The sequence below is a fragment of the Rissa tridactyla genome, chromosome 17 (assembly GCF_028500815.1).
Source record: "Rissa tridactyla isolate bRisTri1 chromosome 17, bRisTri1.patW.cur.20221130, whole genome shotgun sequence".
Taxonomy (NCBI): Eukaryota; Metazoa; Chordata; class Aves; order Charadriiformes; family Laridae; genus Rissa; species Rissa tridactyla.
Window position 1 is genome coordinate 8,292,975 of NC_071482.1, and position 11,516 is coordinate 8,304,490.

The window sequence follows — 11,516 nt, forward strand, 5'->3', positions numbered from 1 at the left end:
AGGTGCTGGAGATAATCTGGCCAAAGATTCCCCATGACAGGGGAATCCCTTCCCACCACTACCACTGGAGGGGTCTCCATGCACATTTCCAGCATTGTTAGAGTGCCAAAATACCCAAAGAAAGTCCTTTTGTGTCCATGCCCTGCTGTCCTGGCTGGCCTGCCTGGTGACCATGGCTGAGACCAGGCTTATCCCAGTGCTTGACCCAGCCATGGGACCTTTCTTCCCTTTCACTGGCAGAGACAGGTTGTGACTTCACGATCAGCAGCCAAGCCATTTTCCTGTTTCTGGCCTGTGAGGTTCTCAGACAGAATTGACTTCAGGCACCTTCACAGACACCTGCCTCTTACTCACCTGTGAGGTTCTGAGGCAGAATTGACTTCAGGCACCTTCACAGACACCTGCCTCTTAACTCACCTGTGAGGTTCTGAGGCACAGCTGACATAAGAGTAGCTTCCCCACCATCACCTACCTTGTCACCCACAAGCTGATCTGATACACATCATCTCACATTTCGTCTTCCAAAGTCATGCGACCATTCCAGGACCACACAACCTCTGCATTCACTCTGCCTCTGGGGGAAAAACAGCTTAGAGTGAGGTTTGGAGGACAAGGGAAGGTTAGGGTTTCCGAGGGAGGCCGCTAGGGCTTTTGGGTTAGGGGTTTCTGTTACCAGTTCTCTTCCATGCGAACCAAAAACTCTGGTCAGAGCTGGTAAGAGCTCCCCTTTTAGGGCTAGGGGTCATGGTGAGGCTCAGGATGATTCTTCTTAGGGCTTCTTGTAATTGATCTGAGTCCTGCTCAGCTTTGTGGGTTAGGGGGTTGGGTTAGGGCTAGAGGCTTAGGGTTAGGCCAGAGTTAAGGCATTTCAAGAGCAGGAACCTCGCCAAGTGCTGTCCCTCACACACGCTTCTCCCTTCACCTATCCCATGCTCCCTTCTCTCTTTGATGAAACTCTCAGGCATCTCGAGCACTTCACCATGCTGCTCCTCACACGCAGCTTCCTCCAGCATTAATGACACCACAATCTACTCGCCAGCAAGGGCACCTTTGCCTTCATCCTCCTCTTGCCTGCCCCTAACATCTCATCATCTCCCTGGCCTTTCCCTCCAGAACTTCACAATCCCTGCCCTCCTCCTACATCCTGGGAAACACGAGTAAGACTTAGGGGAGGGGTTGAAGACGAAAGGAGGTTGAGGGACAGGATTAGGGAGTTGGCTTTGGGTTTAGGCGTGAGGCATGTGGTGAGGGTTTCAGCTTTGGCATTGGTGTTCGGGGAAGGGCTACAGATGAGAGCTGCAGGTGAGGGATTAGGGTTAGGGTCCAGCAAAGTCTCAGTGTGAGCTGGGCAGTGCTGGGTCAGAGGGGAAGGGTGCGTAGCCACTTCGCGTGTTTCTGCCCTCGTGATGACCAGGGGAAAACTCAGCTGCCGATGACCAAAAGCATCATCATTCTAATGCGCTTCCAAAATCAAATCACACACACAGACACACACAAACACAAGGCTTACAAGAGAGCTTTTTAAATCGAATCGTGCACACACAAACAGATACAGAGGTTAACCTATAGAATTAAGATGTTTCTCTTTTTGCAAAAAGTAGTAAATTCCTGGTACCAAACGATCTTGGTCACCTCGAGAAATCCAATAGTAGTGAATGACTCACTCTTTTCCTTCGTCTGCATTTGTCAGCAGATGAGCTCTGAAATCCTTGCGAAATCTACTCTGAAATCCAACCTTCGAAAGCCTCATGAAATCTACTTTTGAAATCCTCGCAAAACCTATACTTTGATATCCTTGGAAAATCTACACTTTGATATCTTCATATCCTCATATCCTCCTGCACGCTTTGATAGCCTGATATCCTCGATGTCCTGGGGCACCCACAACATCTCTGGAAAACCTGTTCCATCGTCTCACAACCCTTTTCATAAAAAAATTCTTCCTCAGGCCTATGCTAAATCTACTCTTTTCCAGTTTAGAACTGTTGTCTCTTGTCCTGTCACTACAGGCCTTGGTCAAGAGTCCCTTTCTTACGTATAACTCCCCTTTAAACTATATAAACTCTCGTATGTCTCAGGCGAACCTTGCCATGTTTGAATCTGTCAATAAGACGCTGTGTTGATTATAGCAAATTTTGTTAAATCATTTTGATAATTGCCAGGTGATTAATATTGTTAACATCATACAACTAAACCCTGTGATAATAAATCTTAAATTGCTGCTACATCAAAGTTGGGCAGGATCCCAAATCAACATTCACAAGAAGACTGGACATGAGGAGAAAGAAATGTCCCATGAAGGACAGTGCTGTGAGTGCTGAGGTCACCCAGAGGGAGCCTGGATCAGCGCAACGCTGGGTGTTCCAAGGAACAGGCAGGGAGGAAGAAGAGCTGTCAGTAAAGGCGAGGAGATGCCCCAGTGGGAGCAAGGGGAGGAAACAGGTTGGGTGTCCACAGCCAGCAGATCTTTGTCCCCTTGGCTGTGGCGGTTGTCTTTGCTACCGAGGCCTGAAAGGAGACACCTTAATCTCATGGAAGCGGGGCCTCACTGCTTCCTCGCACCCCCCAGGGAGGCCGGGAGGTGTGGTGCCGTTGTCCTTCACTCGGCATTGCACACCCCACACCTCACTGCCCCAGGAGGAGCCCTGAGCCAGTGTGAGGGACAGGGCTGGCCGCTTGGCGGGATAAAATACATCAAGGCTTTACTCAGCACCAGCTCCACCTGCACAGTGCCTTTGCCTCCCTGTAATCACAGCCTCCACTTTCCTGCTCCAACAAATCCATGGGGAGGCTTGGTCTGTAATGGCCCTCAGTGGGGACAATTAATGCTCCAAGACACTTTGGCGTTTGCTTCGGACTTGAATTCCTGCACAGGTTGTTCCAGCTCCTCTCAGTATCTGGCATTCCTGGGCTCAGCAGCAAATGCCCCATGGGGCTCGTTAAAGTGCAGAAAGCCCTAATGAGCCACAGCTCTTCCATGATTTTCTTCAGGGCTTCTAGCCTGGTACAGCTCATTGGAGAGGTCTCAGGAGTCTACTTAAAGTGGAAGGTTTCAAGAAGAACTTAATAAAAAGGAAATTTTTCATTTTGAAAGGGCTTTTTATTAGTCTTTTTATTCTTCCAGAGGAAATGCTTGCAGCTTTCTCCAACTGATACTGAACCAGAGGGTCTCCAAAGGAAGACCGGAAAGGAACCAACTGCCATCTCCTCAAAGTCCCCCACTATATGGACAACTTGCCCCCCCACCTCCTCCTCCCCACCATTTCTCTTGGGGCTGCCTGGGACTTGCATTCTTTTCCTACATCAGACTTGTGTGCTGAGTCTGCAGCTGAACGTTAACAGCTCCTTTGCACCAATTCCTGCCTTATTCCCCCGCAGACTTGGCTGTAAATAGACAAGGGATTCTTATTAAATTTGAACAACCAGAAGGAAAAAAATGATACAAATTAATTAAAGAAACCCAATGCATTCCTCCACTATATGCCAAGTCCAAGCCTCCAATAAGGTCCACCTTCCTCAAACCATCACCATAAAAGATATATGTTGGAGAGACTGATAGGAAATTATAAATATACGTACAATTAGTGAGTTGGCTAAAGAGACAGTGTGGCAGATTAAGTAAACTTTGCCTTATTCTTGGCCAAAATTCCATCCCAGAACTTTGTCACCAGCTCATAACTCTAGCGATGTCCCTGCCCATGTTACATTATGTGCTTGTTAAACAAAACTTTTCTTCTCCAGCAAACTCTAGCAAAACTCCTCCTTGGAGACAGTCTCCCCTCAAAGTCCCCTTGCAACCCTGTGGCCAATTGAGATGCAAGAATAAACTCATTACAGTTCCTTCACGTTAACAAGCTCCCAGGGGAAGGTCACGGAGTGTGGAGGGCCCTGGCAGGAATAAAGAGCCTTGGAGGTTCAGCAGGGTCTGCTGAGGGCTGTGGGTGATGAAGCTGCTTCAGGCAATGGAAGCGTGCCTCCCTGGGGGCTGATTAGAGCCGAAAGCCAGAGGCAGTGATTGCAGGGTGACAAAGAAAAGAGGCAGAGACCTCCTGTGTGCTGTAGCCCCCTGGATGTGCCCGGTCAAGCCAAGGGGCGCAGTGCTAACCCCCAGCTCATTGAAATGGGGATGCTTTTGGTCATCACCACATGAGCTTTCCCTCTGCTCACCACGAGGGCCCAGACACGCTGAGTGCCTTCCACACTCTTGCCCCTCAGACTCGGCAGGACGCAGCTCCCCCTAAGCCTTTGCCTGGACCCTAACCCTAATCCCTCACCTGCAGCTCTCATCTGTAATCCTTCCACGAACACGAACGCCAAAGCTGAAACCCTCACCACATGCCTCACGCCTAAAGCTGTTAGAGCGGGTCAAGACATGGATCACCAAAAAGCATTGGAGGGCTGGAAGACGTCTCCTAGGAAGAACAGCTGAGAGAGTTGACGTTGTTGAGCCTGGAAACAAAAAAGCTGCAAGGAGACCTTCTTGTGGCCTCTTCATCTATGAGGGAGGTTTATAAGAGAGAGAGAGAGAGATTTTACCAGGGCCAGTAATGACAGGACAAGGGGCAATGGCTTTACGCTGAAAGAGTGCAGATTTAGATTGGACATAGGGAAGAAATTTTTCACAGTGAGGTTGGTGAGACACTGGAAAAGGTTGCCCAGAGAAGTTGTGGATTCCCCATCCTTGGCGGTGTTCAGGGTCAGGTAGGGCAGGGCTTTGAGCATCCTGATCGAGTCACAGATGTCCCTAAAAAACAGGCATAGGACTAGATGATCTTTAAAGGTCCCTTCAAACCCAAACCATTCTGGGATACTAGGAGAGCAGATGTGGCCACACCAGTGCTGAGTCGAGGGGGACGATAAATCCCCATGTCTGGGTGGCCACGGTCCTTCTAACACCGCATCATATGCAGCTGGCCTTAATGGTGCTGAGCCTTTACCAGAGGCTCATATGGCATCCCTCAAAATGCCCAGGCCCCTCTCCTCAGACTCACTCCTCACCTGGTCCTCTCCCACTTTGCCCCTTCTCCTTGAAAAACTTGAGGAGGTTTCTGTTGGCCACGTCCTCAGGTGTCTCAAGGTCCCTGTGCACTGAATGGTCACTGTATGGGAGGAGATGAGGGTGATCCAAGAGAAGAACTTGAGAGTGGAAAAAGACTGGAAAAGGGAATGAAAGTTGAATAGAATCATAGCATTGTCTTGGTTGGAAGGGACCTTTCAGATCACCTAGTCCAACCATCAACGTACCTCTGACAAAAGCCATCACTACACCATAGCTCTAAGCACTATGTCTGCTTGTCTTTTAAATACCTCCACGGATGGTGCCTCAACCACTTCCTGGGCAGTCTGTTCCAATGCTTAATAACCCCTTCAGTATAAAAATTTTTCCTAATATCCTGCCTAAACCTCCCCGGCACAACTTGAGGCCATTTTCTTTTGTCCTATTGCCTCTTACTTGGGAGAAGAGACCGACCCCACATCCTTACAACCTCCTTTCCGGGAGTTTTAGAGAGTGAGAAGGTCTCCCCTCAGCCTACTTTTCTCCAGGCTTAACAATCCCAGCTCTCTCAGCCACTCCACATAAAGTTTATTCTCCAGATCCCTCACCAGCTCCGTTGCCCTTCCCTGGACCCACTCCAGCGCCTCAATACCTCACCTCATTACCTTTTTTGTGGTGAGGGGCCCAAAACAGGACGCAGTACTCAAGGTGGGGCCTCACCAGTGCCGAGTACAGGGGGACGATCACTTCCCTACTCCTGCTCACCACACTGTTCCTGATACAGGCCAGGATGCTGTTGGCCTTCTTGGCCACCTGGGCACACTGCTGGCTCATATTCAGCCGGCAGTCGACCAACACCCCCAGGTCCTTTCCTGCAGGGCAGCTCTCCAGCCACTCCTCCCCAGGCTTGTAACGCTGCATGGGGTTGGTGTGACCCAAGTGCAGGACCTGGCACTTGGCCGTGTTGAACCTCAGACCACTGGCCTTGGTCCATCGATCCAGACTCTCCAGATCCCTCTGCAATGCATTCCTACCCTCAAGCAGGTTGACACTCCCAATCGACTTGGTGTCATCTGCAAACTTACTCAGGGTGCACTCAATCCAATGGATGACCAAATGGAGCTCGAGTCCAGGGGCAGCTGGAGAAATGCTGGGATTTGGCCAACAGAAATGTCTTGAGGTATTCCAAGGAGAAGTGTCCAGTCCTGCATCCCGGGGAAGAATAACCCCAAGGCAGCAGGACAGGCTGGGACCTGATGTGCTGAGCAGGGACCCTGCGGAGACGGGGCTGGGCACCCTGAGGGACGCCTCATGAGCCAGTGGTGCACGCTCACTGTGGACAAGGCCGGCTGTCTACGGGGCTGCAGGAGGAGGAGCGTGTGCCCCTCAGGCAATTTGAGTCACCTTCCCCTTTGACTCAGCACTGGTGTGGCCCAACACACACAGCTGTGTCCCAGTGTGCGGCTCCCCATTTTGCAGAAGTGGAGAGGACCAGGAGAGTGTCCAGAGGAGGTCTGCCAAGATGGGCTTGAGGGCCCAGTGCACGTGTGCTTTGTGGAGAGGCTGAGGGACCTGGGTTTCTCTGGCCCAGTGGCAGGGAGGCTCTGGGCAGTATTGGAATGGCCTGAAACTGGTTGAAGGGTTGTTTCAGAGACGATGGAGCTTTTCTTTGGAAGGAAACAGCAGGAGAAAGAAATAATGTAACAAAGGTCAGCTTGGGAGTTTGAGACTGGACACCAGGAGAAAGAAATGCCACTGCAAGGGCAGTGCTGTGCTGCAACAGATCACCCAGAGGGAGTCGGGATCAGCCCAAGGCGTTGTGTTTCAGGAACAGCCAAGGACGACGGAGAGAGGTCAGTAAAAGCAGTGAGATGCCGAGAGGAGAGCAAGACGGGGAAGCAGGGGGGATGTGTGCAGCCTGCAGGGGAAGAGGAGCAGATGTGGGACACCATAGCACAGTCAGTGGTGGAAGCGATCAAGGGAGATGGCAAGGCAGAAAGCCCCCAACAGTGCTTATGTCTTTCTCCTCTTGGCTGTGGCTGTTGTCTGTGCCACCAAGGCTACCAGAAGACACCTTATCCTTACAGCACTAGGGCCTTAGCGCCTCCTCTTCCCCACCCGGGAGCCGTCATTCTGTGTTTCTGCCCTTGGCGTTGCACGTCCTCCCATCACAATGCCTCAGGAAGACCCTGAGCTGTGGTTGTGGGGCAGGATCTCCCTTCCCAGGGGCTGGAGGCCAGGGCTTGGCCCTTTGCCTTCCTCTCACACATTCAGGATTAGCCAGCATCAGAGACACCTCTCCATTGCCTTTGCCTACCTGCCCTCACTGCCTCCAGTTTTCCCTCAAATGAGCCCCCAGGAGCCTTTGGCAGTAATGGCCCTCAGTGGGACCCATTAACGCTCCAAGAAACTTTGGAGTTTGCATCTGACGTTGACTTCTGGAGAGGTTTCGTCAGCTTCCCCTGTGTCTGAGCTTCATGGGCTCAGCACCAAAACCACCACAGAGGTCAATAAAATGCCTTGAGCTGGTCCTCTGCCACTAAACTGGTCCAGGCTTCCGGGATGGAGGAAAGTCATGGCAAGGAGCTCCTCTGCCAAGCGTGAGAGGAGACGAGCAGGCAGAGAGAGGTTAAAGGCAGCTGGGAGTGGGAGGACACTGAGAGCTCACAGAGAGAGAAACCTTCACAGCCCTTGACACGGTAAGTCTCTGGGTGCAGGGCAATGCCGCTGCAGTTCCTGCAGGGATCTCCTAAAGCTCTCATAGCCCAAAACCTATGGGATCTCTCTCCTGTGTAGAGCAGGAGGACATGCTCAAGATCAGAGATTCTCTGCTGCTCCATCAGAGGCAGTGGACATTTCACAGGGATTTTTCCAGAAGCACCTCAAGACAAGCGCTACCTGGGAGTTGTCCTGGTTTCAGCTGGGAGAGAGTTCATTTTCTTCCTAGAAGCTGCTGTGGTTTGGATTTAGTATGAGACTAAGGATGATGAGACATTTTGGTTGAGTTGTTGCTAAGTAGTGTGTATGTTAAGTCAAGGACTTGTTCAGTTTCCCGTAGAAAGTGAGAGGGAGCACAGGCAGGACAAGCTGGGCCTAGGAATATTCCATACCACAGACGTCATGCTCAGTATAGAAATGGGGGTTGGCCGGGCGGCAGGAATCCGTGTTCGCTGCTCGGGATGGGCATCGGGTGGTAAGCAATTGTACTGCATCACTCCTGGTTTCCTATATTCTTTTACAATGATTGTCATTTTCTTTCCCGTTACTGGTCTATCAAACTGTCTGTACCTCAACCCATGAGATTTTTATTCCTTTTTCTCCCTCTTCTCCCTGTTCCTCTGCAGGGGGCCAGGGGGGAGTGAGTCAAAAGCTGCCTGGTCGTTCCCCCCCGACAAGGCTGAGGAGTGAGCTGGCTCTGCTCATGTCACTGCAGCTTTAGGACAACCAGGAGCTTCCTTGAGGTTTTCCTGCAGGAATATGCTGAGCAGCTCCTCTGCGTTACAAGTGGATTACAGATGAGGTAACTAGTGAATGTCAGACGCTGTAACCCCTTTCCCAAATCCCCGCTGCTGTGGAGCAGGGATGACTCCTTGGGAGCCCACAAGCAGAGCTCTGCTCCTCACGGCACACTTGGCCAGCAACAATGAGAGCTCCAACAAGGGCAATGCAGAAAGCTCCCGGAAGGAAGGACACAGGCAAAGAGTGTTTTCGGGGCTTGGGTTTGGAAGGGCAGGCAATGGGAAGAGATTTGCTCAGAGCTGTCCTGACTTGTGAGTGTGCTTTCCTCCTTTGGCAGTACCTCGGGAACAAAGGGATCCGATGTCCAACGGCAGCTCCATCACCCACTTCCTCCTGCTGGCATTCGCAGACACGCGGGAGCTGCAGCTCTTGCACTTCTGGCTCTTCCTGGCCATCTACCTGGCTGCCCTCCTGGGCAATGGCCTCATCATCACTGCCGTAGCCTGTGACCACCGCCTCCACACCCCCATGTACTTCTTCCTCCTCAACCTCGCCCTCCTCGACCTGGGCTGCATCTCCACCACTCTCCCCAAAGCCATGGCCAATTCCCTCTGGAACACCAGGGCCATCTCCTACTTGGGATGTGTTGCACAGGTCTTCCTGTTTGTCACCTTCATCTCAGCAGAGTTTTATCTTCTCACCATCATGGCCTATGACCGCTACGCTGCCATCTGCAAACCCCTGCACTATGGGTCCCTCCTGGGCAGCAGAGCTTGTGTCCACATGGCAGCAGCTGCCTGGGGCAGTGGCTTTCTCACTGCTCTCCTGCACACTGCCAATACGTTTTCAATACCCCTCTGCCAAGGCAATGCCCTAGACCAGTTCTTCTGTGAAATCCCCCAGATCCTCAAGCTCTCCTGCTCAGACGCAGACTACCTCAGGGAAGGCAGGCTTCTTGTGTTTGCTGCTTTTTTTTCTTTTGCCTGTTTTGTTTTCATTGTGGTGTCCTATGTGCAGATCTTCAGGGCTGTGCTGAGGATCCCCTCAGAGCAGGGACGACACAAAGCCTTTTCCACGTGCCTCCCTCACCTGGCCGTGGTCTCTCTGTTTCTCAGCACTGCCACATTGGCCTACCTGAAGCCCTCCTCCATCTCCTCCCCAGTACTAGACCTAGTGATGTCCATTCTGTACTTGGTGGTGCCTCCGGCAGTGAACCCCCTCATCTACAGCATGAGGAACCAGGAGCTCAGGGATGCCCTGAGGAAACTATTGCAATATACTGCAATATTCACAGAAAACAGCAGGACAACCTTCTGTTCATAACCTTTTTACAGTCTTCCTTTCTTTCTTTTTCTTTCTTTCTCTCTTTCTTTCTTTCTTTTCTTTCTTTTCTTTCTTTCTTTCTTTTTGTTCCTTTTTTTCCTTCCTATATTCCTTGCTTTCTTTATCTCTTCCTCTCTTTCTCTCTTTCACTGTTTCTCTTTTTTCTCTCTTCCTCTTATTTTAGGCTTGTTGTAATATTATTCCTAATCTCGCTTTTTGAGCATTTCAGTGTTCTTTCTTCCCAATGACCTGATGTACACGAGAAGCCAGACTCCCTCTATACTTGAAACAAAATAAAGGCAGCAGCAGAAAATCAAGCAGCGAATGAATGCTTTATTTTGCTTTGCTTACACACGCAGCTTTTGCTTTAGCTGGGCTGAGCTGGGAAGCGCTCGGGAGAGGAAAACACCAGTGCAGAGCTCAGCTGTGTGAGCGTGAAGGCTGGGTGCACACAGCAGTGTTCTCACACAGCCAGGCCTTCTGGAGAGACAGGAAGGACCAGCAGAGCAGGACCTGCTCTGTGCCACGGTCCATGGACACCCCGGGGAACCTGCCCCAGGGTAATTGTCACCAACCAGCCCCTCACAGCTGCAGCAACAGCCACTCACCTCAGCTCAGAGAGCTGCTCTGTCCCTCCATGCAGGGACACAAAATGACAGCATCAGAAGTTTGTTCGTGCTTTACAGACCCTTGAATGCACATGTCATGTGGGTGATGAGATGAATTTGAGGGAGCACAAGTGCCAGCAGCTACTGCTAGGAGTGTCCTGTTGTGGGAAACTCAGTCTCTTGAGATCACTTCAGGTTTTGAGTAACACCCCCTGGGTAACCACCACTGCCATGTGCTTCCTTGTATGTGGGTCATAGAGACATCGAATCACAGAATCACAGCATGGTTCGGGTTGCAAAGAACCTTTAAAGGTCATCTAGTCCAATCCCCTCTCCACACACAGGGACATCTTTCACTAGATCAGGCTTCTCAAAGCATTGTCCAACCAGACTTTAAACACTTCCAATGATGGGCCATCGTCAGCTTTTCTGGGCAACCTGTTCCCTTCTCTCACCACCATTACCGCAATATATTTCTCCCTTATCTCCAATCTAAACCCGCCCTCTCTCCCTTTAAAACCCTTGGCCCTCGTCCTGTCACTGCAGGCCTTGGTACAAAGTCTCTCCTCGACTGTCCTACAAGCCTCCTTTTTATATTGGATTCCTGCAATAAGGTCTCCCTGGAGCCTTCTCTTCTCTGTGCTAAACAATCCCAACTCTCTCAGCTTTTCTCCATGAGAGGTGTTCCAGCTTTCAGAGCATTTTTGTGGCCCTACTCTACACGCACGCTAACAGGTCTATATTGGTCTTGTGCTTGGCACCCCGGAGCTGGACACTGTTCTCCAGCTGGGGTCTCACCACAGCAGCGTAGAGGAGGACAATCCCCTCCCTCCACCTGCTGGCCACGCTTCTCTTCATGCAGCCCAGGATGCGCTTGGCTTTCTGGTCCTGCACTTGGGCCACAACAACCCCATGCATCGCTACAGGCTTGGGGAAGTGTGGCTGGAGAGCTGCCTGGCAGAAAAGGACCTGGGGGTTGTAATTGACAAGCGGCTGAACATGAGCCAGCAGTGTGCCCAGGTGGGCAAGAGGGCCAATGGCATCCTGGCTTGTATTAGAAATAGTGTGACCAGCAGAAGGAGGGAGGTGATTGTCCCCCTGTACTCAGCACTGGGGAGGCCACCCCTTGA

General features: G+C 51.2%; 1 protein-coding gene across 1 annotated transcript; it reads left to right on the top strand.

The window, feature by feature from the left end:
* The first annotated feature begins 8,815 nt into the window (after positions 1-8,815).
* Positions 8,816-9,778, top strand: LOC128918727 (olfactory receptor 14A16-like). Its single transcript, XM_054223281.1, has one exon. It carries the CDS (start codon positions 8,816-8,818, stop codon positions 9,776-9,778), a length of 963 nt encoding a protein of 320 aa, XP_054079256.1.
* The last annotated feature ends 1,738 nt before the right edge of the window (positions 9,779-11,516 follow it).